General features: G+C 60.3%; 2 protein-coding genes across 3 annotated transcripts in view; both read left to right on the plus strand.

Moving 5' to 3' along the window:
• The window catches only part of SHC2 (SHC adaptor protein 2), a 5,616-nt gene extending 630 nt beyond the window's left edge, over positions 1–4,986 (plus strand). Inside the window, exons 2-13 of the mRNA XM_027664224.1 lie at positions 30–167; positions 617–687; positions 1,060–1,120; positions 1,301–1,420; positions 1,524–1,577; positions 1,793–1,844; positions 2,010–2,136; positions 2,281–2,461; positions 2,545–2,611; positions 2,701–2,865; positions 3,077–3,378; positions 3,564–4,986. Coding sequence (XP_027520025.1) covers positions 30–167; positions 617–687; positions 1,060–1,120; positions 1,301–1,420; positions 1,524–1,577; positions 1,793–1,844; positions 2,010–2,136; positions 2,281–2,461; positions 2,545–2,611; positions 2,701–2,865; positions 3,077–3,378; positions 3,564–3,692 — 1,467 coding nt within the window. The 3' untranslated portion in view covers positions 3,693–4,986. The remainder of the gene's footprint in view (positions 1–29; positions 168–616; positions 688–1,059; positions 1,121–1,300; positions 1,421–1,523; positions 1,578–1,792; positions 1,845–2,009; positions 2,137–2,280; positions 2,462–2,544; positions 2,612–2,700; positions 2,866–3,076; positions 3,379–3,563) is intronic.
• A 1,907-nt stretch (positions 4,987–6,893) lies between these two features.
• C2CD4C (C2 calcium dependent domain containing 4C) lies at positions 6,894–10,983 on the plus strand. Of its 2 annotated transcripts, none has more exons than XM_027664252.1 (2): positions 6,894–6,945; positions 7,268–10,983. In XM_027664252.1, exon 2 carries the CDS (start codon positions 7,287–7,289, stop codon positions 8,544–8,546), a length of 1,260 nt encoding a protein of 419 aa, XP_027520053.1. In that variant the 5' UTR covers positions 6,894–6,945; positions 7,268–7,286; the 3' UTR covers positions 8,547–10,983. The 2 variants fall into 2 exon arrangements, with proteins under 2 accessions (XP_027520053.1, XP_027520052.1); XM_027664251.1 differs by having other exon boundaries at positions 6,929–6,949.
• Positions 10,984–25,822: the final 14,839 nt, after the last annotated feature.

Raw genomic sequence — 25,822 nt, forward strand, 5'->3', positions numbered from 1 at the left:
GGGCCCGGGGGGCGGCGGGGAGGGCGCGGGGGGCGGTGGCGGCGGCGGGGGCCCGGCCCGACGGGGACGAATGGAGTCGCAAGGGCAGCTTCATCCGCAAACCGGCGCAGGGCTGGCTGCACCCCGACGAGCGGGTGCTGGGGCCCGGCGTCTCCTACATCGTCCGGGTAAGTCCCGCCGGAGCCCGGCGGCGCGGGAAGGCGCGGAGACCCCGGCCCCGCGCGTGTGCGGGGCTCGGCGGGTCCGGCCACTCCTCCTGACGGCTGCGGGCAGAGCCCCCGGTCGAGTCCTACCCGTGGCTGCCCCGAGGCAGCCGCCCCTGACACACGCAGTTCCCGGGATGGGGCTGGGGGCCGGGGGCTTCCTGGGCCGGGCAACCTGCCTCGGGACCCTGCCACAGTGAACCCCTACGAGGCATCACAAGCTGTAGCACACAGATGAGTTTGTGGGGTCTCAGCGTGGGGTCTGGGCATGTGATGGGGCATTTTGGGGCAGGGGACAAAAGGCCGCTCTGTGAGCCCTGGAGCTGGTGTGGAAGGAGCCCTTCTCACTGACACCCAGTCTCTCTCCTCTCCACTGCCTGCCCTGGGCTGCTCTGGCCATGCACCCCCCGCAGTACATGGGGTGCATCGAAGTGCTGCGCTCCATGAGGTCCCTCGACTTCAACACCCGGACACAGGTCACCAGGTACGGCCCCACAGTCCCACTCTCCCATCCCCCAGTGCCACTCAAAGCCCCCGGTGGGCCTGGGTGCTCCCCCTCCCCAGGGCCCTGTGGAGAGACAGATGTGGGTCTGGGGGAGCCCTGCCCCACAGACTCGCCCTGCACGCAGGGACACAGAAAGGGCACTGCCATAGATCAATGGGTGGAAAGAGGAGAAGGGAGGTGGCCCCTGCTGGGATTACAGGCTGCAGGCCGTGACGTGGGGCAGCACTGCCAGGAGGCTGCGGCACCTGAGGCTGTGGGGGTCAAGCCTCCAGAGCCGTGCGTGTGGGGGGAGGCAGCTGGGAAGAGCCAGGGGTCTGGAGCAGTGACCAGACCAGGGGCTGTCCATTGCAGGGAAGCCATCAACAGACTGTATGAGGCGGTGCCAGGTGTGAAGGGCATCTGGAAGAAGAAGGTAAGTTTCCACTCAGCTTGTCCCTCCCTGGGGCAAGCTGAGGCTGTGGGACAGGGCACTGAGGGTGCCTGTGCAGCGTGTGGGTCTGGGGTCTCTTGGGGCACCCCTCTTTTTCTCATTCACCCCAGGAAGCCTGGTCCTGATGGGCTGCATCACCCCCACCATCTTCTCCCCTATCAGGCTCCTAACAAAGCCCTGTTCTCCATCCTGGGCAAGAGCAACCTGCGCTTTGCTGGCATGAGCATCGCTGTCAACATCTCCGTTGATGGGCTGAACCTCATGATCCCCACCACGCGCCAGGTGACAGTGTTCCTGGGCACATGGTCCTGCTGCCTCCCAGCCTGTGAGCTGGGGGCTGGTGGCCCCTGTGCTAATGCCCCCCCGGGCCATGTCGCCCACACAGATCATCGCTAACCACCACATGCAGTCCATCTCCTTCGCCTCCGGTGGGGACATGGTGAGGCACACATACCTCAGCACTCCCCTGGCTGCGGCCCCCCAGGGCGGTGGGGACAGGGGCTGCCTGTCCTATGGCTGAGCCAAGCGCAGGGCAGCCTGGCCCTGGGTCAGGATGTGGGGCTGGGGCCGAAATGTCCCCTCTCCCCAGCGCCCCCAGCCCCACTCCCCATGCAGCAGCAGGACATGGGCCCTGAGCTCCCTCTGTGCCCCCAGGACACCACGGACTATGTCGCCTACGTTGCCAAGGACCCCATCAACCAGAGAGGTGACTCTGGCCCCCACACCCGGGAGCTTTGTGGAGGAGGAGGGATGCATTGGGGGGTGAAGGCTGGAGAAGGAGATCCCTTGTGGGGAGCAGGAAGAGGGGCTCAGGGGGGCCCAGAGGGGGAATAGGAGTGTGGGGGAAGCACTCAAGCCTGTCTGTCTGCAGCCTGCCACATCCTGGAGTGCTGTGAGGGGCTGGCACAGAGCGTCATCAGCACAGTGGGACAAGCCTTTGAGCTGCGCTTCAAGCAGTACCTGCACAGCCCCCCCAAGGTGGTGGTACCCCCAGACAGGTATGGGGGATGAGGGGCCCTGCTGCAGCCCCTGTCCCGGGTACAGCCCCTGGCTGGAGGTGGCTCTGGGAGCCCCTGTTGCTGCTGGATGTGGGGAGGGTCTGAACCAGGCAGAGTGTCCCCAGCTCACTGTCCCTGATGCAGGGCACTGGGTGCAGAGGAGTCGGCCTGGGGAGAGGACGAGGAGGTGGCCGAGCACGACTACTACAACAGCATCCCAGGGAAGGAGCCCCCACTGGGGGGGCTCATTGACTCCCGGCTCCGTCATGGCACAGTCCTGGGTCACGTCCACACTCAGCCCTCCAGCTCTGTCCCCTCCAACCAGGTGAGCCCCCAGGGCCACTGCTGGCCCCACTATGGGGGTCCCGGGCAGGGTCTCCCCAACACCCTCACTGTCTCCTTTCCCAGGGCGGGTTTGCAGCCAGGCGAGACCCTAACGGCCAGCTGGGACCACCCTGGGACCTGGAGAACCAGGGTGGGTACTGCTGGGGGGGAAGCCATAAGTCGGGGGGGGTCCCCACGGCTCTGCCCAGTCCTGGCCAGCAGTGATGCCCATCCTCCCAGGCCAGCCCTGCGACGGGTACCTGCAGGCGGATGGCCATTCCCTGGGGCCACGGGACTACGAGGAGCACATGTACGTGAACACGCAGAGCCTGGACGCCTGGGAGCCGGAGGCAGTGGCTCACGGAGTGACAGAGGAGAGCCCCAGAAAGGACCTCTTTGACATGAGTAAGCCACTGCACCGTGGAGGCTGGTGCTGGAGGCTGAGCTGTACTGTCAGCTGCCCACCCACCACAGCCCCAGAGGTGCTGGCACTGGCCGAGTCCAGAGCAGTGCCCTGCAGAGCACTGGGGGGCTGTGAGCCAGGGCCTGTCCTCACCACACCCTAGCCCTGCCTTGTGCCCCACGGGTGACCCCCTGCACCCCCTGGCTCCTGCAGGGCCTTTCGAGGATGCCCTGAAGCTCCATGAGTGCCTTGCAGGGGGTGGCACCAGCCCCCCCATCGAGGACCAGTGGCCGAGCCCCCCCACACGGAAGGCCCCCATTGCCCCCACGGAGGAGCAGCTTCGGCGGGAGCCCTGGTACCACGGAAAGATGAGCCGACGGGATGCTGAGAGGCTCCTGCAGATGGACGGGGACTTCCTGGTGCGGGACAGTCTCACCAACCCGGGGCAGTATGTCCTGACCGGCATGCACAGCGGGCAGCCCAAGCATCTTCTGCTGGTGGACCCTGAGGGAGTGGTGAGGGCAGGGCACGGGGGTGAGGGCAGGGCCCGGGGTGGGTGATTGGGACTGGGGTAGGGGCAGGGCATGGAGTGGGTGGTGTGGAACACGGGCTGCAGGTGTGGTCAGGCACAGGGGTTGCAAGGGGATGCTGAGTGCAAGCCAGGTCTCCTGAGTTCAGGACCGCTGTCCCCTGACCCCAGGTAAGGACCAAGGATGTGCTGTTTGAGAGCATCAGCCACCTCATCAGCCACCACCGGCAGAACGAGCAGCCCATTGTGGCAGCGGAGAGCGAGCTGCACCTCCGCCAGGTTGTACAGAGGAAGCAGTGATGCTGGGGATACGTCCCTGATCTGTTCCCCTGGCACTGGACTCACCCAAGCCCTGGAGCAAAGCTGTGTTCCCTCTGTGCTGCCCTCCTCCGGTTGTGCCTGGCCTCTGCAGTCTGGGGTCGGGCTCCCCATCTTCCTCCCCAGAGGGGTCTTGCAGTCCCTGGCCCTGTGAGTCCCCCCCGGCTGCTGCCTACCTCCATCAGCCACACGGAGCCCCTTGCCCAACCAGACAAAAAGACGTTTAATTCCACTTGTGCGGGTGAAACACTGTCAGGGTGGGAACTGGTGGGCAGCCTCAGCAGGAGGAATGGAGCCTGAACCCATCTTTGGCAGGGCTGCCCCTGCTTCTCCCAGCACTGGAACGAGGGCTGGTGGGAATCACTGTAGCCTGCAGCTTGGCTCTACCTGTGGGGCCAGGCACAAACATCCCCTGGAAGCAGGGCTGAGCTGCTGGCACTGCCTTGGAGGGCTGGGGCTGCTGGGGAGCAGAGATATCCCATGGCCCATGGAGACCCCCTGGCCACTTGGGGCTTTGGCAGGTTTTTATGTCACACACAGCCCCTTCCCCCCTGTACCTGGTGCTCAGTGCGAGTTCGTGGTTTGGAACGTGTTTGTAACTAAACCTGGAAATGAGCAAGGCACCCAGGTGGTTCATGCCACCCCCGGGCATGGTGCTGGGACAGGTCTCCATCACCACCAGTGCCTGCCAGGTCCCACCTTGGCTGACCTGTCCTGTCCAGTCACATCTCTCTCTGCCCCCCTGAGTCACCCTGTCCCCTGTGGATCACCCACTGTCCCCCTGGCTTCAGAGTGGGCTTTGGCACCCCGGGCTGGTCCTGCACCGCATTCTCCTCCTTGCAGCTGGTGGCTCCCTGCCCTGCTGGCTCCCCTCCTGCCTCCACCTGGGGCAGCACGTGGCTGCCCCCTCTGGGCCTCCTGCCAGGGCCAGGCAGGCTCCAAGTGGCACAGAGCCAAGCTGTCACCCACTAGTTAATGTGGCAGCCAGTGGAGCAAGAGTCCTGGGTGGGGCTCACTGCAGGTCCTGTGCTCCAGGTGGGCAGCAGCCACCTGGTGGGTCCAGCACCACTCCCAGCAGCTGGTGGCCTGTCCTGGCTCTGCCCTGTGTGCCTGGTGCTGCCACGGGCACCCACCTCGGGGAGCAGGGTCACCCCAGCACCCTCAGCCCCTTGCTGAGGGAACAGCCCTCACCAGACAAGGCAGCCATGCTGGCCAGTTTTGGCTGAGCCAATGAATAAAATAAGCCCCTAAATAAAGCCCAGTAATGAATGCGTAATTTTCCATTGATAGTTGGATTCTGCGGGGATGTGGCGCTTCTATCTCAGCTACTATTTTTTGTCATATAGTGATGCATCTGCAAAGATAATTGCACTGTTCCCTCAATAGAAGGGCAGGAAAAGGCAGTGAGGGTCCCAGCTCCTTTCTTTTGCTGCTGGAGAACAAGCCCATGTGGTTCACTGGCTGCTGCTGGCACTGCCTGGCCCAGCAGACCCGGGGATGCTGCCCTGAAGGAATGAAGGGCTGGGAGGGGGTTTGTTTTAGGGGTTTAACCACTTTGGTTGAGGGTGGTGTGTGGTGCTCGTGGGCTCTGTGACCCCCACAGCTGGGTTGTAGGGCTGCTGTTTCTTCAGCCTGTGTGATGATGGGGAGGGTGAGCTATTTTGGGAAGGTTTGGAAGCCACAGAAGAGCGGCTGCAGAGGGATGTGGCCTCCTTGCTCTCCCAGGACCTTGGGGATCTCGACGACCAACGGTCTCTCCACCTGTCTCAAATGTGCCAGCAACAGACACTCCTCAGTTTGGTTTTCCAGAGCCCCTTCCCATAGAAGGACTTTCTCCTTCCCGGCTTCCAGCAGGTGGTAGCACACTGCCGGCTCCACCGGCTCCGTCCCCAGCCCTGCCAGCCCGCAGTCAGGCAGCTCCCCGCACTCTGCTCCCCTCCGTGCCCCACAGGCACTGGCCTCGAGTCGCGCTGGCAGAGCTCGCCCAGCTCCAGCGCTCTTTGTTATCTCAAGGGAGCTCAACCATTTCTGCACCTTGTTTACCCACCGGTTTGCAGGGTGGAGGAAAAGCAAACATCGGCCTTTTGTTCACCAGCCGCCCCTTCCGTGAGCCTCATCCTCCTCCTGCGGATTCCATCTGCCCTCCCCGCCACAACAGGACCCGGCTCAGCACCCTGCAGTGCAGAGCCCAGGGTCCAGCCAGGATACCACGGTCCCCCTTTCCCGCTGCTGTCCCTGAAACATCCCAGCCCTCGATCTGGCTGGGCACGGCTGGATGCTTCTGTTTACAGTCTCCAAGTGGAAATGCAGAGGGAGCCGAGACCTCCCTCAGCAGCCCCTGCGGAAGGCGCTACTGCTCCAGGCTCTCCTTCCTGGCCATCACTGCCAGCCCTGCACCGCTGTGGAATGATGGTGCTTCCCGGCGGCCTGACGGCATCCACAGGGGAGCAGCCAGAAAGGAACAGCTTCTGGCCCCTTCCGTGCCACTGTCCTGCTCGGTGCATCCCTGTCCCCAAGGCTGTAAATCCCCGCGGGATTGGGGCTGGGGCCGATCACCTGGTTGAGTCTCCCATCCCCGCTTCAGCGCCGGGGCTTGAGGTGATGCTTCGTGGATCCTCCTGACGTCTTGCCCCAGTGTCCCCAGCTACAACCGCATTCCGCCAGGGGCTGGTGGGCTGTGTGACACAGGGGCCTGTGACATCTGGTGCTGACCCCCGCTCCTCCAGCGCGATATTAAGCCACTTAATGCTTTCGGCAACCCCTCAGCCCCGAGCCGCTGCTGGTTTCGTTCAGTGTTTTGAGCCCAAGAGCTCGGAGCGGGAAACGACCACCCCCAGAGGAGAACGACGGCCTCGGCCCCGGTCCCGGGCGCGCTCCGGACCGGGGGCGCCGTGGGGGAGCACGGAGCGACGCCGTCGGGATTCCGCTCCCGGTCCCATTCCAACCCCGACACTCCCGTGGGCGGACGGCCAGGTGTCCCGGGGTCGGGGGACATCAGCATCCCGGGGCTCGGTCCCGATCCTGGTCTCGGTCCAGCCAGGAGCGGCGCGCGAAAATGTGGGGGCGCCGCACTCGGAGGATTACGGCGGCGGCGCGGACGGGGAGCGGAGCCGCCGCCGCTGCCGCTCTATAAAAGCGCGTCCGCGCCCGCCCCGCCCGGGCTGCGGTGGCGGCGGCGGCTCCGCTCCAGGTGCGGCGGTTCCCGGCAACGTCCCGCTCGCGACGCCGCCGGTCGGTCAGTCGGTCGGTCGGTCGGTCCAGGCGTCGGGTCGCTTGCGTCTGTCCCGTCCCATCGCATCGCTCGGCGCCGCCGGGTCCCCGTTCCCCGGGTCTCCGACCCCCGCTCTGCGCGGTCGGTTTCTTCCCACTCCTTCCCGGGTTGGCGGGTTTCCGTGTTCCTCGACGCGGCCAGTTACTTCCCGTCCTTGTCCCGTCCCCCCGGGCTGCCGGGTCCGGTTCTCTCGCTGCCGCTGCTCGCTGCCGGGGCTGCCGGCTCCATCCTGCCCCTGCCGGTGCCCGGCCCCCGGTGACAGCGTTGCCCCTCGGGTCTCTTGCAGCCCCACACCCGGCAGCAAGATGTGGCTTCTGGAGCGGCTGCGGGGGGTGGCGGAGAACGGTGGATCTCGGGGAGCGGGGCCGGAGGAATCCCCGCGGGGGTCCCGCTACAGCAACGTCCTCACCCCCGACAAGATCCCCGACTTCTTCATCCCGCCCAAGCTGAGCGCGGCGCCCGCGGAGGCCGAGGGCTCCGAGCTCCCCGCAGCGGCTGCCCTGGGCTCCTCAGTCTCAGAGCAGGACCTGGCCGGGCGCAAACCCCCGCGCAGTCCCCGCCCGTCCAGCCGGTCCCGGTCCCGGGCCGCCGGCCGGCACATCATCCAGATCGAGACCGCCGAGGACTGGACGGCCGAGGGGAGCTGCGGCACCAACGTAGACCCGCAGGCACAGACGGCCATGTCGCTGCCCTATGTGCCCAAGGCACAGACCTCCTATGGCTTTGCCACGCTGATGGAGAGCCCCCACACGCGGCGCAAAGAGTCGCTCTTCCACAGCGAGCACAGCAGCCTCTGCCCCTCGCCCGTCACCTCTCCCAGCGCCCAGCGCAGAGCCAAGCTCAACGGCGAGAGCAGCCCCCGGGGACCTGCCGACCTGGGCGCAGCCCTCATGCACCCTGGCCGCTACTTCAGCGGCGGTGAGAGCGACACGTGCTCCTCAGCCGAATCCTCGCCCTTTGGCTCCCCACTGCTCTCCCGCTCCGTCTCCCTGCTGAAGCTTTTCAGCCAGGAGAGCCAGTCCAAGGTCATCAAGCTGAAGCAGTCGGTGGCCCGCAACAGCTCACTGTCTACCGACGACAGCTCAGCCGACACCAGCCCCAGCGCTCAGCGCCGTGCCAGGAGCACCCCGGCCGGAGCACAGCCCCCCACAGCCCTGCTGCCCCTGGACCTGCCGCCGGGCCGGGACCGGGAGCACAGCCTGCGGCTGAGCCGGGGTGGGAGCCTGCGCCTGGCTGCCGAGTATGACCCCTCCAACGCCCGGCTGCGCGTGCGCCTCGTCTCTGCCGAGGACCTCTATGATGCCCTCGTCGACCTGCGCAGCATCAACTGCTGCGTCTCGCTGTGCCTCAACCCTGGGAAGCTGCAGAAGCAGCGCAGCACCATTGTCAAGAACAGCCGCAACCCCATCTTCAACGAGGACTTCTTCTTCGACGGGCTGGGCCCCGGCCATGCCAGGAAGATGTCCCTGAAGCTCAAGGTGGTCAACAAGGGCAGCAGCCTTAAGCGGGACACGCTGCTGGGGGAGAAGGAGCTGCCTCTCACCACCCTCCTGTCCTGCTTGTAGGTGCCTGCTGGCAGCCCTGGAGGGAGCCCACCCACCTGTGGGGCTGGGGTGAGGGGGGTAGGCTGGCTCTGTCCCCCAGTCCCGCTGGAGGAGGGTTTGGAAGGGCCCCCTGAGGAGGGACAGGGCTGTGGCAGAGCATGGGGATCCCCAGAAACAATGCTGCTGTGGGGCTCTGCCAGCACCAGCCCTCCTGTGACAGGGCAGGAAGGGCTGGCAGCCACAGCCTCTGCCCCAGCTCCCCCCCCAGCTCCTGCCTGGGGCTGCATCTCCTGGAGCCCAGCAGGAAGTGGGGAGCCTCCAGTCCAGTCCCCACCAGGAATGATGGAAACACCTGGTGGCCTCTTCTCTCCCTGTGCCTGTGGTCTCCAGCTGGCTGCCACGTAAGTTGGAGGTGGGTAGATCTCTGTAGCACACTTATTGCCACCTCCCAAAGCCCCAGCTCCTGGAGTCAGGTGACAGCATTGATCTCGGCTTTAATTTAAAAGACAAGTTTCTAGTCTTGGAATCTGCGAAGAAAACACTGCAGAGGTGAGCTGAGAGTGGGCCAAGGGCAGTCACCCTGGGGGAGGAGTCAGGTTTGTGGCTTTTGAGCCTTTCCTGGACTCCTCCCAGCCCTGCAGGGCTGCAGAGATGCACAAGTCAGCTTGGTCTGACACCTGCAGCCTCCTGGGCCACCCTTCCTGCCCACCCCAGCACTGTCCACCACTGCTGACCCCTGTGGAAAACTGCTCATGGAGCTTCGGGGGCTTTGGGTTTGCACAAATCCAGGAGGCTGCCTATGCCTGTCCTCTGCCCGCAGGAGGAAGATGCCAAGGGCTGGCATCCCTCTCCCTGGGCACACAGGTGGTCCCAGTCAGTGTCCCAGAAGATGGGCTTGCTGACAAAGGCCGAGGTGACAGGAGTAGCCCTCCCTGAGTGCTGGGACCATCCCAGATGAGGCTGGGCAGGGGGGCAGGCTGAGGCTCCACAACCCTCTGCCCTCCCTTGCCCTGTGGGTGTAGAGTTTTGCGAGTGGCTGCACCCACTGGGCAGGAGGGATGTGCCCTGTGAGGCCACCAGGCTCCTGTGCCCAGAGTGATCTGGCTCCCCAAAGGGACTGATCTGGCTCTCAGTTTCTCTTTGGGAGGGAACGAGGTACTCCCAACCCTTCCCATCCTACCCTGCCATCCTGGCTAACTGGCCTGAGACAGTGGGAGCGGGGAAGATGCCAGCTGGGGCATTTTTGTGGGTAGATAAAATCCGCCGCGTTGTTGTTTGGTGTGGTGTCACCCATCGTGTCGGGCTCTGCATGTTTCTGTGCAGGGAGCAGGATTTGCAGCGCTCCCAACCCCGCCTGTTGCAACATGCATGGACACACATGCACATGTGTCCCTCTGTGTTAACCTCTGTGTTGGCAGTCGATGTTCCTTCCTTGTCCTTTGCAGCAGATGGCAGATCTCAGTGTTGGCTATTTATATCTGAGGCTGATCTTTTGCAGTGTTTCACTTTTGTCTGTAAATATGTTTCAGGTATGTGAGGCATGGTTCTGATCACGCCGTGTTTGCATGTCGGGGGAATTTGGGATTTTGGGTGATTGTGGCTGTTTGTTGAGCTTGTGGCTGAAAACAAACCATGCAGGACATAAGGAGCAGACACGTCCCTCCTTCACAGGGAGTTTTCCACCTGAGCCTTCCCAACACTCCCCAAGATGATCCTCGGCCCCCAGGTACCCAGGCTCATCCTGGGGGCAGATGGGGACTCTGCGGAAGGTGGGACAGGGACATAGGCCACAACCCTGGGTGCAGGGTGAACATCCTGCCCCTGAGCAGATCTGGGGCAGGAAGGGGACCTTGCCCAGCTGGCTGCTGCCTGACAGACCCCTGCACGCCCCACCAGTAGCTTGTGCTCCCTGGGGTGCTGTGCCTGTGAGGGGCTGGGGGGACCTGGATGATGCTGGGGGGAGTGGACCCAGCAGGCTGCGAGGGGAGGGGGAACAAGAGCTGGGCAAAAATTTTGGTGCTCTGAGAGGTTTGAGGGGTGACACATCCCCCACAGAAGAGTCATGTGCCTTTGGGTTTGGGAAAGGGGGATGCTGAGAGCAGAGCCCTGGGATGCTCCTTGGGTTGGGGCTGGCCCTGGAGGGACACTCAAGGACCTGGGGGCTGTTGTCCTGCCCCGCCCATCTTATCCCAGGTCAGGTGCGTGGCCATGCAATGAGCCCTGGGATGTGGTGCTGTGAGCTCTGCTCTGTGCTAGGCTGGCAGTGTGGGAGCCAGGGCTGTTGCCTGGATGGGTCTCTCCTCTGCTGGAGCTATTTTCTATTGTTCCTGCTTTGATATTTTTGTGTCTGGATTTAATGATGCATTTTTGGAGTGAAAAATATATTAATACCTGAATGGAATGTTTCTTTACAGATGATTTACTCTTTTTAGTGCAATAAAGTAATTTCTAAAACAGATACAGGTGTGGCCCTGGCTTCTGCTTTTCCCAAGGTATTCCCCATCGTCAGCCCTGCTGGCTCCCTGAGCGGTGGAGGAGGGGAGCAGACCTGGGACCTCAGCAATGTCCAGACACGGGGCAGCACTGCTCTTCTGGGTGCGGCTTCCCTTTCCAAACAGCTTTGCAGGGGCACAAGGTGCTTTTGAAGCTCTTCTCTGGTGCTGCTGACCAGCCGTGGAGTGAGGTGTGAGTGAATCTCCTGGGGAGAAGTAGGCACATGGAGAAAGGTGCTGTTCCTGCTTGGGGAGCAGACTCAGGGCTGTCCTGAGCCAGGGCAGTCCCCTCGGGGCTCTGGTGAGGGAGGGCCCACGAGCCTACACTCTGTGGGTATCCTTACTCCTCCTCACCTGCTTTCCCAGTCTGGTCCCTGCAACCCTTCTCAGCACTGCTACTGATGAAGAAGATGACGATGGTTTTGTGCTCCCTGTCAGCAGTGTGGGCTGGAGCTCTGCCCTCATGGGGGACTTTGAGCTCCAGGAGACCCTCAGAGGGCTCTTTGGCACACAGCTGAGCTCAGAGCCCGTGGCAGTGCAGCAGCAGCTCCTGCTGCTCTCTGAGCTTCCCAGCCCTTTTCCCCTCAAACCCAGCAACTCTTGCCTGGCAGCATTTGGGCATGAAACACAACCTGCAGGACAGGTCAGTGGTGAGCGACAGGTGTCACATGAGCCACTCCCAGGGTACCCCCAGCCCAGCTGTCAGCATTCAGGTTACTCTCTTTTCTCCCCATCTGTCACTTCCAATTCTGCTTTTAGCCAGATGCTACTGAAGAAAACAGGAATGTTTGTCTACTACCTAAATGCCACTTTTCTAATTTCCACCATTCTGATAATTTGACATTTTTGGTAGCTATAGAGGCTGGGTGGGAACAGATCTACTCTCTCTCCTCTGGCCCCCACAGAGGTGGAGAAAGCAGCTTGGCAGGTGTCAATAATTTAAGTAGTGCTTTTTCTAGAGGTGCAAAGCTGCAGCAGTTAGTAATGAAATGAGGCTGATTGAGTTAGTCTGAACGAGAGTGGATGGGGTCAGCCCGAGCACACAAAAATCCCTGGAAAGTGTTCAACATTCAAAGTGCTGGAAGCAGCCAGAGGGGTGGAGAGGGGTGTCTTGTGGGGGAAGATTTAACTCTGAATTTATAATTGAGTCACTGTGGGAAGGAAATGTGGCTGCTTTACTGGACTTGGGAGGGTTGGGTCATGCTGAGAGGAGCCTCTGAGCTGTAAGCTGGTGGGGGGGGAGCAGGGATATGTCCCCATTCCACAACGGAGCCCCTTGGGTCAGGGGATGCCCAGGTAAAGCACAGCCATTGGAGGCTGCCAGGTGAGAGCCTGAGCCCAAGAGCAGCTCTGTCTGTCGCTGCTGACACCAAGGGATGTCTGAGCCCTGGGATTCCTCTGGCCAGAGGTCCCCAGGCTGCTGCAGCTGCAGTGCACATTTGGGTGGCCAAATCCTTGCAAGAAATTGAGGCAGAGCGGGGGAGATGGGTGGGATGGCCGGATGTGGAGGAGCCGGTGGCAGCCACTGCCCCCTTTGCCTTTATCTCTGGAGTGAGGCTCACCTGGAGAGGCACACACAGGCTTTGGCTATTTTTAGTCCTGTGTTCCCACAGCACAGAGGAGTCAACTTCTGAGAAAATTGCCTGGAGCTCGTTTAGCCATGGCGTGATGGCTGGCGAGGGAGGGAGAGGGCAAATTAGAGGCTCAGTCTCATCCGGGGCGTGAGGCAGGGCCAAGGCTCCCCGGGAGGGTTCCACAGTAAGGAGGCCAGCAAGGCTGACCCTGCTGAGGGACACCCTGTCCCTGCTTTGTCCCCCAGCCAGGCAGGGGCTCCTGGGGCCAAGTGCTGTCTTTGACCGATGCTCGGGGGTCTTTGGCAGTGGCTGGAGCAGCTTTTGGCTGAGCAGGGCTGCAACAGCTGCTTCTCCTCTCCGGATTTTTGAGTGTGTTGGGGTGGGGGGGAGCCTCGCGTGCTCCTCCGGGCAGCCCCAGGCGAGCCATTTCCCTCCCCCCACCCACGACCCGGCTGCCGATTTACTGTTTCAGTCAGAAAAGCATCTTCCCGTTGCCTGGCAACGTTCGGCCGGCGGCGGGAGGGGGCCCACGCGGGGCGCGGGGCCTCCACGGGGGGAAGGGGGTGGTGATGCGGGTCCTGCGCCGGAGCAAGCCGAGAGCCCGCGGCGACTCCGCCACCCGGTTCTGGGCACCTGGACCGGGCCGGCGGGACGCGCTGGTGCGGGACCGGGTGTGCAGAGGCGCGGGGCGGGCGCAGGGAAGTGGCGGGCGCGCCCCGGGCAGTGCCGGCTGCAGGAAGCATCGGCCTCCCCGGCACCGCACTTCAGCGCTTTATTGAGAGCATTTGTCTTCCATGGCAGCGTGTCTGCTTTAAAGCGGAGAGGAGAGACTCCCACTGTTACTGGGAGGAAAACAGAACTTAATTGAATCCCACAATCTCTTACAGTCACATCAGGCGAGAGAGAGTCACATCAATGGAGAGCAAATCCCCTGTGCTCTCCCTGGGCCCCTGTATCCTGGCACCCTGCAGTCCACGCTCCTCCAGGGGACATGGAAACCTCCGGGCTGGGTTCCCAGGGGTCCGCCGGGAGCAGAGATGACCTGCAGCTCCTTGTCAGCCCGAATGCATTTGGTGCTTTGCTGAAAGCCTGTGCCGTGGCAGCAGCCGCCGGGATGTACCCAGAGCAGGCACTGTCAGCCCCAGGGCACACCCTCCCTCTGTTCTGCTTTTCCATTTGCACTTTGCTCTCCCGCTTTGAGGCTAGCAATCCAACCAGGACCTGGGCCCAGATCTTGCCTCCATAGCCAGGAAAAAGCAGCAAGCAGACAGGAAGTGTCACCTCAGACATACCCTCCCCGTTAATTCAAGCCCCTGGAGCCAGCCCTGGCTCAGGCCTGCAGCCAGGGTGGGCATGCAGAGCATGTGGAACTGTACCAGGGGAGTTCAATGAGCGTGTGGTTGCAAGGATGGATGAGGGCGAGGGCAAAGGCTGCTTTGAAGGGTGAAGGATCTCTTCTGCCTTGCCTCTCCTCTCCCTTTACAGTGACCTGCTCCTCACTAGCTACCTGCTGCAGTTTGAAATGCTGCCTTTAAAATGTTTGCAAAATTCCCAAAGCGTCAAGCAGGCCCAGGTGGGAGGGGAAAAAAATGGCATAAACAAGCAGACAGGAGGATCTGTTAAACGCCAGCAGCTGCTGGCAAACAATTTAATATCAGTGCAGCCGGACACCAATCAATACAGCATTTGGGGCCATGGACTGGCACCTGTGCAGGGGGCCTCTGGCTGAGCCCAGGGGGGCTGTGCTGCACAGGGGTCCTGCTGCAGCTGGACCTGGCATGGAGCAGGGCTGGGAGATGCTCTGGGTGCAGAGCTCCTCTTCTCCCCTTGCTTTCCACCCAGACTCCAAAGCCCCAGGTGAGAGGATGTGTCTCCATCTCCATCCCCACAGTCCTTTGGGTCTGTCCTAACATCCTGCCTGCATCGGGGCCATTCGACTTGGTGGGCTGTGGTGTGAGCAGGGCTCCAGCCCAGCGTGGGACCACATCTGCCATTGTGGCCAGCCTGCCCACAGAGGCACATACGGACACGGCATGGGAGCTGGGCTGGCATTGCCATGGCAATGAAGATAACAGCAGCTGCCAGGCAGAGATCAGGGAGGGCAGGAAGCTCCAGCAATGCTGCAGCCACGCTCACCTGTGCCAGGGCAGCACCAGGATCCCAGTCCAGGTCCCATCCTGTGACATCCCCTGTCCAATCCCTGTAACAGCCCAGACAGCAGTGAGAGTATGTTCACTGTGGTGAAGCCCTCAGCACCCTTCACACCCTTGACAGAGCCAGAGGCCGCACTGAGAAAAGCATAAAAATATAGATTCAAACCCTCCAATCTCTCACTGCCAGGCTATAATTAATTCCCATTTGCAGCTCTGTCCAATTTCCCTCACACAGCTCCCAACTCAGCCCAGTTGTCGTATGAGGTTTCTGTAATCGCTAATCTTATCCAGTGCACCGGTGTGAGGTGAGAACACTGCAATTAGCCGGGGCAGGAGCTGCAGGTGAGCTGCTCAGCGAGTGTTTTGGGGAGGACACATGCGAACTCCAGCACTTTCCAGGGCCATCCCTTGCCCCGTCCAGGCAGGGTGGGATGCTCAAGGGGACTGAGGCCATGGCTGGTGCCCAAGCCACTGAGCACCAGCAGCTGTTGGGAGCTTCACCAGCAGTACAGTCCTGCTGCCAGCCTCTGCTGGAGGGGAAGCTCACCTCTCCCGATCCCCAGTCACCATGGTGCTGCCAGAGGAGTCAAGGAACCTGAAGAGGATGCTGGCAAAGAGTCCTTAAACAGCCCCAAACCCTCCCAGCAGGCTCAGGAAAATGGGGTATAAACTCGCCAGAGATCCTGCTCTGAGCTGCCGCTTGGGAGTTGACGCACTTTTTGGCGGACAATCTGTTCTCTCCCACCCCACTGGCTGCCTGCCCACTTCATCTCCTGGCAGAGGCGTCAGGTGAGGGGAGCAAGTCTGGTGCCCGGGCCAATTCAGTGAAAGCCCCCAGGTGCCACAGGGACAGGCTGGGCTCAGCGGGCAGCACTTGAGGGCACTGCTCCTGGGTAGCAGTTGGGTCACTGCCTGTGCAGGCAGACCCCGGGGCCAGCCATGGCTGTAGAGCAGTTCACTCTCCCAGATCCTCTTCCAGATCAGGCCAGTGATCTTCAGCTGGGACAGGTGGGGCTCACGGGGCTCTGCTCATCTGTGAGTAGCCAAATACGTTGTGGTTTTGCCCAGTGTGGGGAGGTTGGGAGTGCCTCAGCCTTGGTCACCACTCATGCCAGTCATCCCTGGGGCATAGGCAGGTGGCTCATACAGCCCTGAGCTGCAGTTGCCAGCACCAAGAGTGTGTTGCAGCGCTGGGCCCTGCACAGGCAGGTGCCCTGTTGATGGCACACGGCGGGGGTGGTGAGGTCCCCACTCTTGCTGCAGCTGTAGCATCCGTGGGGTGGTGTTGCACAGGTGCCTACCAAAATCTCTCACTTCGCCACCCCCAGCCGTCTGTCGCTGCTGACACTCACCGACAGGAATAAACTCCAACACCTACCATATGCTTTGCTACTTCTGCTGCCTGCGCTCACTTGTTACTATCTATTTCCAAAGCTGGGGCTGCCTCTGCGTGGGGTGGCTGTCCGGCCAGTCCCAGCAGTGGGAAGATGGGCTGGGGGGGTTGCCAGTTTCTGGCACCCCTGAGGCAGATGAGCACAGTGGGTCCCTGTCCTCTGGTGGGCTCAGCCCTGTTCTGTGGGCAACTCCCGTCCCCCACTGCTTCCCACACGGGCCCCAGCTCCAGTGCTGGTCTGGAGCATGGCTGGCTGCAGCTGCTGTGCCAGTAGCTTGGGTGCTGGTGGGGCTGGCTGGTTCTGTCTGCCACGGTGTTCAGCCCACTGTGGTGTGATCCTTCCATGGCAGTGCCCAGCTCTGCCATGCTGTGCCTGGGCACTGTGCTGTCACACCTCACCGGGCACCAACAATGCGCCTGCCCAGGCAGTGCCCCGAGCCCGTGTCCCGTGGCCTTGGCTGGTGTCTGCCTGCACCAGAGCTGGATGTGGCCCCCAGCACCACACTTGTCTGGCCGGGAGCAGAACACCAATGGCCAAACTGTGCTCCAAGTTCTTCTCTGGCACAGGGACATGACCCAGCACGGTGGCTCCAGGTTCTAGGGGTCAGAGTCACGTCCTCAGGACTATCCCAAAGGAAAATTGTGGGAAAGGGTGCAGTGAGCAGGCATTAGCATGTCCCCCTGACTGTGGGGGCTGGAGGGTCCTGTGCAGGGACAGGCACAGCCCTCCCAAGGCAGGAGGGAGATTTAATCTCAGTGTAGAGGCACTGTGAGCAGAGCTGGTCTCTTCCACCTCTCAGAGCTGCTCTGTATGTTTAATGATCCTCACAGCCTGGAAAATTCATCTTCTTTCAAGAGTGGATGCGTCTCAGCCCATCCTCCAGGTGCCAGATCTGGTGATGCCATGAACAACAGGAAGACCTTTATGGCAGAGCTCAGCCGGGCTCAGCCTGTGCCTGTCCTGCCTCCTTTCACTGTCACTGCTCTTCGGGGCAGAGGACAAGGCCATGTGGGCGCATGAGCAGAGCCCAGCGCCGGCTGCCTGTTTCCTCGGGGCATCCCACGTCCTGCGTTTTAATTGCACCATGCAGCTTTGATTCCTGGCTTTAATTGCAGCCTGATGAGGCTGGGGCAGCAGGAGAGGAAAACATCAAGCTTAAGGGAAACAAAACAGGAGAGAAAAGAACATTTACTGGTGACTAATAGGTCCGTGGCTCGGCGTGTGTGTTTGCCTGCCACAGTGCGGGACGTTGCCAGCGCGACGAGAAGAGGGGATTTCTTCCACGCACTTGGCAAGCCGAGCCGCACAGTGCAGCACAAGGAGAGAAGATTTTTCCTGGGCCCGTGCCGTTTCTGTGTTATTTTTATTGCCTGTTGCAAAAAAGCTGTACCCCCGCCCCCAAACCCCTCCCCGGGTAAACAGAGAGGATCTTGCACAGACAGAGTCACAGCTAAATAATCCAATGGTGACATCCTGCTCCTCTCCCTCAACCTCTGGCGTGGCCCCACGGGCATTTGTGAGGCTCCAGCATGGCTGCCTGGGCTGTTCCCCCCCACGTCAGCGAGAGCTGGGATCTCGTTAGCGAGCTCTTGGACTTTGAGCATCTTGGAAAACAGCACTTGCTAATAAGAGAAAAAGAATTACAGCAAATAAGCCCAGCCACAGGAACATGGCCTTTTCATCCAGCGTTTTTTATTCCCCCATGCTCTCCCCCTTCTCTTCTTTGCCAGTGGATTGAAGCTACTGTAATAAAATTATTAAATATAAAAAAATACTGTAGCCCCCACCTCGATGTGGCAACCATGGAAACTGGATCAAGGGGACACCTGTACATTTCCATTCCGGGCTTCTGCTTGCTGAATATACAGAGGAGCACTAATTAAAACCCCGGCGCAAGTGGCAGGCAGAGGGAAGGAGCTGGCCCTGGGAAAAAAGCTGTGTGGCTGAGAGTCACACCAGTGCTGGTGGTACAGGGACAGGCCCTACCAGGTCTCCAGTGAGCCTCAAACACCACCTGATGCTTCCAGCTCCCTGCAGCTCCCGGATATGAAACAAGTGCTCACCGGACCCCAGGCTCAGCACTAATGAGGTGACGCTGGCCCTGATGCAGCCCTGAGTACCCAGGGGCCCTGGGCACCCCACCCCAGCCCCAAGGGTGATGCACAACAGGGCAGGGCAGAACTGGACATTGGTGATTTTATACTTTTAAAACATTTCAGCAGGAGGAAGCTCTCAGATCTAGCACATGAGCACCAAGGAGCAGAAGGCTGTGTTTAACCTGCAGGTTTATTTTTACTAACAGCGAATGGCAGTGCCTGGAACATTCCCCTCTTTGGAGTTAATTTTTGCTGAAGCTTAGTTTTAGTCATTGTTGTCTAAACCTGTCTCCTCCACATTTACCCCATGGAAAAGCTCCTGGAGCTCAGCCCCCGGGATTTCAGTGGCCACAAGGCTGGTGCTCAGTGCCCATTCCTGGCAGCCCACAGGAGGTCAGGGCAGACCCGGCTTCTGCTGACAGAGACCACCGCCTGCAGGGCAAGTGGCCCCACACCTGCACAAGGGACACAGCCCTGACAGCTGCTGCTGGGGCACTTCTGAGGGCTGGTGGACAGAGAAAGCTTTTCCTTTCATCAGAGCGGGTGTCGGGCCGTCATCTTCCTGCCAGAGGTGAACAGAGCACTGAAACCTTCTGATTGCTGATGAAATCACTCTCCCAAGTGTCATTCCCAGCTGGAACCAAAAGTGGAGCTGGCTCCTGCTGTGTGGCCAGCAGTCACAGGGACTCACACTGCACAACAGCTGGGGCTGGAGCGAGGTCCCTCTGGTCACTCTGCTGGGTTATTTTCCCTGGAGCCTGCTCATTTTCCCTCGTCGAGGTGTGGAGGATGACAGGGTGTGCTGAGCAGGCGATGATCCTCCTCCTTGGCCCCTCTCCACCCATCAGGCCAACCTAGTCTGGCACTGCCACGTGCAGGGGGTCTGTGCTGGCCCCAATTCCTCAGCCGGGCTCTTGCTCCGCAGACACAGCCAAAGGCACCGCACGAGCTGGACCAGCAGCTCCCACCAACCCGTCCTCCCCTGGGGCTCTGGTGTAGGGGCTTGGCTCGGGCAGAGAGTGCAGGCACATGGCTCAACTTTGGAGAGAAGAAAATTCCTTGTTTCCATGGGAACCAGAGGACGAAAGTTTCTAGGGCTGTGATTGGGATTCTGCCAGCTAGATGAGGCAGCTGGACCCCAAGCCGGCCATCTCCCCAGCCTGCTCCTGGGGGAAGGCTGGTGCCCAGCCTCCAGCCCCGCTGCCTGCATCCCCATAGGTGGCCCCCGCAGCAAGGGGGTTGCCAGGACTCCTCATCTCCCCTTCAGAGCTGTGTCAGATGCGATCTGACATTTAGCTCTCAGCTCAGAGTGGAGATGCAGCGATAACTCTAATCTGCTTTTCTTCTTCTCACATTCTCCCTGGAAGCAAAAGCTGCCGCTGGGAGAGCAGGGGAGCTCTGGCAGCCCAGCAAGGAGAGTGCTGCAGTGCTATGCTGGGGGTCCCGAGGGTCAGGAGGTGTCCCAGCAGCACCATGTCCTCCTCGCCGTGCCCTCCCATCAGGCAGCAGCAGCTGACAGGGCCCAAATGCCAGGGGCTGCAGCTCCTTGGGGATGTCCTAAAGGCTGCAAGGACAGAGACACAGCAGTACGGCAACACCCTGGGCATAACCAACAGCCCACAAGTCCAGATGGCCATGGCTCCTGCCACCCTGGCCACTGACTCCAACACCACCCGCCACTGCACCCCCTCCCCCAGCTACAGCCGCGGGCTGTCAGAGCCACCCTGCCCTCCGGGCAGGAGTGCCCCATGCAGCTCTGTCTCCCTTTCCTGGTGTCTCAGCTCCAATTAGTGAGGCTCCTATTAATTTTTTCCGCTTAGCAGCTCCCGTCAGTGTCAAGCCGTCAGAGTGCGCGGCGGGAGGGAGCCGAGCCGAGGAGAGACGAGGTGTTGGGATCCGCCCGGTAACGAGCCCCAGGCACACAGGGGGCTGATCGTGGCCCCACAGCCGCCCCGGGGTGGGAAGAAGCCCTGAAGAGCTAAACCATCCTGGCATCCCTCCCTGTGCTGTTGGGTCCTGTGGGTGCCCAAGCCACAGACCAGGCTTGGCAGAGACTCGAGGCATCTTTGCAGAGGCTGATCCCCAGAGCCTGAAGCGGGGGTCAGCCCTCGCTGCTCGGCCTCTGCCCGGACAGCACCACCCTCCCCCTGCTGCTGGTCTCGCGGGGTGAGACCAGAACACCCGAGACCCTGGAGATCCCCCTCACTGTTCCTTGAAGATTGTCTGGAGCAGGGGGTTAATGATGTATCCAGATGGAAGTGACCTTTCCACCTTTCAGCTTCACCTGTGGCTCCCTTTTCCCTGCCATTATCTGCATGGATGCCTGTGGATTTCATTTCCATATTCATGGTGTTTTAATGACCCTGTAATATCTTTACGTTCTGCAATTAAATGTGGAATCTTTTTTTTTCCTTCTGCAGATTAGTAATTGCAGAGGATCATTTGTGGCATTTGAGCAGAGGAAGGGAAGGCTGTGCAGGGGGGAGACAGGGTTAATTAAACTTCAGAGCTCAGCAGGTTCCACCGCCAAATATCCTCCTTCCAGTGGGACAAGTGAAGGTGGGAAGGAAACAGCTCTGGGCTGCTTTACAGTCAAGATGACTGGGGCAGCTCCTGTGGGTGTTGGAGTGGCTTTAAGTCGTGCAAGCACACACAGACACACGTGTGCACGCCCATGGCTCCAAATCTGCACCGTGATCCCTGCCGAGGGCTGCAAACCAGGACTGAACTGCTCTGGGGTCAACCCGTGCAGCTGGGGCAGCCAGGCTGCCATCAGGGCTCCTGGAGAGGCCATTAGAGCTCCTATCGCTCCATCTCCATCCCTGAGGCTAATGGACATCATCTCTGCCGCTCCCTGGGATGGTAATTGGGTTTCAGCCTTGCAAGATGGACGGCATGGGCTGAAAGTGGAGCAGGGAGGAAGAGGAGGGGGCAGAGGCAGCTCTGACTAGGATAGAGCTCCCTTGCCCTCCATCCACCTCCTGCCCCTCTGCTTGGCCTCCAGCCTCAGGCCCTGCCCAAGGCATCTCGCATGGCTCTGCAGGGTGGCTGGGGACAGGCAGGTCCAGCGTGGCTGGCTGTGGGCACCCCAGAGGAGCAGAGCTGCGGTGGTGTCCAGGGGTCTTAGCTCCTCCTTGACTGGGGATGGTGACCACAGGCAGCCCCAACACGCTCCCTGCCTCCCTCACGGCCTCCCACTCCTTCTCCCTTGGTCCTTTTGAAGCTGCAGCTGTGAACAAGATGTTTGCAAGTGTGAGGCATGGGAGTGGCGTATTCGGCGCTTTGAATAAAGATGGGGCTGAAAAATACCTTCTCCTGTGGCTGTTTGATGTGAAGGGCATCACTGAATTCATTAGGAACACTGCCAGGCGCCACCAGAGCCTCTGCCGGTGTCCAGACAGTTGGAGCAACACGTGCTGGTGCCCTGTGAATGTGCCACCCCATGCACCCACACACCCCATGCATGTGGGCACACAGTCATACTCCAGCTGTGCTGAGGCACCTCTGGCTGTGCGGGGCTGAAAGGAGGGCAGCATCCCTGCTCTGTGTGCCCCTTCAAACCCCAGAGAGCTGCTGCTGCGAGGCTGCAGCTGTGGTGGATACATTGCCTGCACAAACCCAGCTGAGAACCCACATGTTCAGCGGCCTTCATCCACCCTGCAACCTTCCCACCCCTCCTGGGTCATCTGCCAGGGGAAGATGGGGGCTGGATGCAAGCTGTGTGTCAGGACACAGGGGTGCAGGATGGGAGGCCGGCAGCGGGAGGGGTGCGGGATGGCCGGACTGCTCCTTCCCAGTCCCGCCACTGCATCCCACTGCTCCAGAGGGATGCAGTGTTTTATCATCCTGTGAGGCTGACAGGCACCAGAATTAATGAGTTCCTCATCAGTGCTCCCTCGTTTAGCTCCCTCCTGGTGTCACCAGCTTGGAGTGACACACAAGCAGCCCCCCCAGGCCCAGGGGAAGGGGATGTTTGAAGGGGTGAGTGTGTGGGGATACTCAGGAACATGTGCACGGGTACACACATACGTGTGTCCGGCCAAGGGCTGGCAGAGACAGGCTCAAGGCTGGCTGGGGATGAGCCCCCCCCAGCTGGGTTGATGAGGGGTTCCTGGGAACACCCTGCACCATGGCACAGGGGCACAGGTTCCCGAGTCCAGGCATGGCTGGCCTCCATGCATCCTTCGTCAAACACCTGCTATTGATTACTGACACCAGCAAGGAATATTTGCCTTCAGCGTATGTTTCAAAAGCAGGAGCTTCACAGGCTGCAGGATCAATCCCACAGGAGCTGAGCGGTTTTGGGGAAGCAGCAGGTGAGGGGGGCACTGCACAATATGCCAGTGAGCAGGCAGTGTGTCCCTCGGCAGCAGAGGCTTTGTGTGGCATTGCTGTCCCCTCGGCTGGACCTCTGGCTGTTACCACTCATCAGGGTGTGCGAGGGAAGACATCCCTGTGCTCTCAGCGCTGGCCTTTTCACAGCGTCGACATCCTGAAAGGATTCACCATCCCATGGGTGGTTTATGTGGCAGCTGTGCCAGCGCAAAGGCTGAGAAACTGCAAACCCTTGGCGTCTCTATTCGAACTGCTGTCAAACCACATCTTCCTGCCTGCCCCTGCAGTGCCAGCTGGTGTTCCAGCACACGGGATGGCAGCTTGGCCATTATCTGACTCTCCCGACTCATCCCTAGCGTGCAAGCCCATGGCTGCACTGAATTTACATCTGTAGATACTGCACCCATTTTTGTGAGCCCTGCAGAGACCATGATATGGTAAGTATTTTGACTGTAAATAAACCACATCTGTAGGTTGTGATGAAGTGGAAGAAGAGAGGGAGGAGAACAGGACAAGAATGGAACTCTGTAGCCATGACACTCACCTTGACCCACCCATCCTGTCACCTGGCCTTACTGCCTCAGCAAACCTGGAAAAGGCCCCTGTAAGCTGTGTTGGACATCTGACAGCCACGGTGGATCCTGAGACACGAACACCTTCGGAAGTACAAACACTTGTCTGAAAGCCTACAGGAGTGTGGTGTTTGTGAGTACCAGAGCTCCATCTAGCATTGGTGAAAACTGGTGCTTCTCTGAAGCCTAATTCACAGCAGCTTTGTTAAGCATTGAAGCTGTTATGTCTGTCAACAGCCTCAACCAACCGGAAACTCGGAGTTTCTTTATAGTCAGAGCTTGTCCAAGCAGCTCTGTGCCCTCCTCAGCACTGAGCCCAGCCTGCACCTGTGGCACGACACAGCCCCACAAAAACCTCTCCCTTCCCACAGCCTGACACAAACCTCCCCCTTCCCACACATGGGTCAGTCCTTTACCAATACTGATGCAATTTTTTTCCTATCAACATTCCTTTTTGAACCCATGTAAACTTGTTTATATCTACAATCCCCTGTAGCTAAACACCCCATGGCTGACCTGCATCAAGTGAAAAAGAGTTTGCCATTTGTCTCAGGGCTGCAAAGCTTTTCCAAGAAGCAGCATTGCTTAATAGGCAGGGTATAGGTGGAGGAGAGAAAGGAGGGCAGGACATAGGGCCAGTCCAGTTTTACAGGCAAATCAGCCCCAGATTAAGCCAAAGCCACTTCAACCTTCTGTGATTTGTTGTCTTTGTCCACAGAGCAGCAACTGTACAACTGCTGCTGTCAGGAGTGTCATGACTAATCACTCACAAACACCTGGAGAGCGTGAACCACCTGATATTCCAATGCCTGTCAGGCTTTTTTTATTGCCTTTGAAAATCTCAAAGTACTGAATGTCAGGTACTAATGTCTCTGACTTAGGGTACTGATGCAGGGCTGCCTTTGCTCACACACTGACCAGCTCCAGGGACGGGTGATGTGCTGCCTGCAGAGCCTGGTAGGGCTGCAGGATGTGTGCTGGTCACTCTGGGGATGGAAATTTATGTACTCAGCAATGGAGGTGTCTCCTGACAAGTGTTTCACTGCTCCCTCAGGGAAGTGCAGCTGCTTGAAGAGACTCAGCCGGGCAGTTGTCACTGCAAGCACTAAATGGAGCAGCAGAAGCTGGCAGGGGCACTGCTCCAGGGCAGACCCTCAATAACAAGGGGAGTTCTCCCCAGACCTTAACCCCAAACACCAGACCTTAAACCAAAACCCAGGTCTTGACCCAAACTCCAGGCCTTGACTCAAAACCCTGACCTTTCTGCTTTTTGTGGCGACAGAACACCTGGATGCACTGCTGGGAGGAAGGCAGAAAGCAGTTTTTGCATACATTTCTCTGAAGCCAGAGACAAGGTTACTCTTTTAATTGAACAAATAGCATCTGCAAGCTGTTAGTCCTTTGAGAAGAGCCAGACAGCTCTGAGCAATGGAACAAAGGCCTGGTGAAGTGCTCTGGTTCTCAGCTCGAGGGCCACCACCACTTCAGAAGCACTTGATAACACTTTGCTTCCTGAGCTCAAAAGTGTGATTGAAACCCAGCATGGAGCCAACTGCCAGAGTGAGGAGGCTGCTCCCAGCAACTGAGCATGAGGCTTCCACAAGCACAGCTCCACAGCTGCAGATCCAGGCACAGGCATTGGCGTGAGCGGGATGACAATCCACAGGATCTGATCAAATGGTGAGATCTTGTGGTAAATGTCCCTGAGCATCCTGCCGGTGGCACTGGCAGCTCATCACCAAACACCGTGAGGGAAGCGCTGCCCTGCTGCCCAGCCAGGGGTCCCTGAGGGGCCTGGGGGATCCCTGAGAGGCCGGGGCTCCCTGGCAGGGCCATTTGCCACAGGAAGCCCTGGAGATGGGGGACACTAAAGGACAAAGCATGCTGGAGGATTGCTCTCTGGAAGCGTGTGGTCATCATCACTTAAACAGAACTGGAAAGACCCATCGAGCAGCTTCCACAAGTGCATCTCTGGGGTCCTCCAAGCACACCCACAGCAAGGAACCATGAGACAGCGTTTACATCCCAGTCCTTGTGAGGCATGGACCACCCCTGGGCTCCCACCCTGATCTCCCTCTTGTGTAACTGCTAAATGAGATGCAGTGACTTTTTATCAACGAAGTGCCCCACGAGTATCACTGAAGGTGTTTCCTGGAGATTCAAGGTTTGTGATCCATGAAGGAGGCACAGGTTGGGGTTGTAAGCACTGTTTTTCCTCTGACGTGCGTGGTCCCCAGTGTGTTCCTGAGACTGGCCCCAGCGGAGCTGTGCACCTTCCCTGGGCCTTTACACCCGCCCGCCCCGGCGGGTCCTGCGCTGCCCGGGCCACAGCCGGGCCACAGCCGCTCTCCGGGTCATTCATCTCCTTGCGAGGCTCTGCGGAGCCGGAGCCACAGCGGCGGCCGCGGTCAAACGGCCCGGCCGGCGCTCGGGGAGCGCTCCTGCGGCCACCGCCGCTCCCCTTCCTCGGCGGCGCCTCCGGGCGGTGCCGGCGCGGCGGGGCAGGACCCCCCCGGCCCCGGGCCCGAACCCCGGCCCTGCCCCAGAGCCCGCCCGGCCCCGCCGGGACCCGAACCCGGGACCCCAAACCCGCACCCTCGGACGCCCCCGGGCCCGGCCCCACCCCCGAGGTGCCGCAGCCAATGAGCGGCCGCCGCCGCATCCGGGGCCCGCGCCCCCTG

The sequence above is a fragment of the Corapipo altera genome, unplaced genomic scaffold, assembly GCF_003945725.1.
Source record: "Corapipo altera isolate COAL_440 unplaced genomic scaffold, ASM394572v1 96, whole genome shotgun sequence".
Classification (NCBI taxonomy): Eukaryota; Metazoa; Chordata; class Aves; order Passeriformes; family Pipridae; genus Corapipo; species Corapipo altera.

Coding starts and splice junctions, on each gene's coding strand:
- C2CD4C (XM_027664252.1), top strand. CDS start 7,287: ATGTGGCTTCTGGAGCGGCTGCGGGGGGTGGCGGAGAACGGTGGATCT.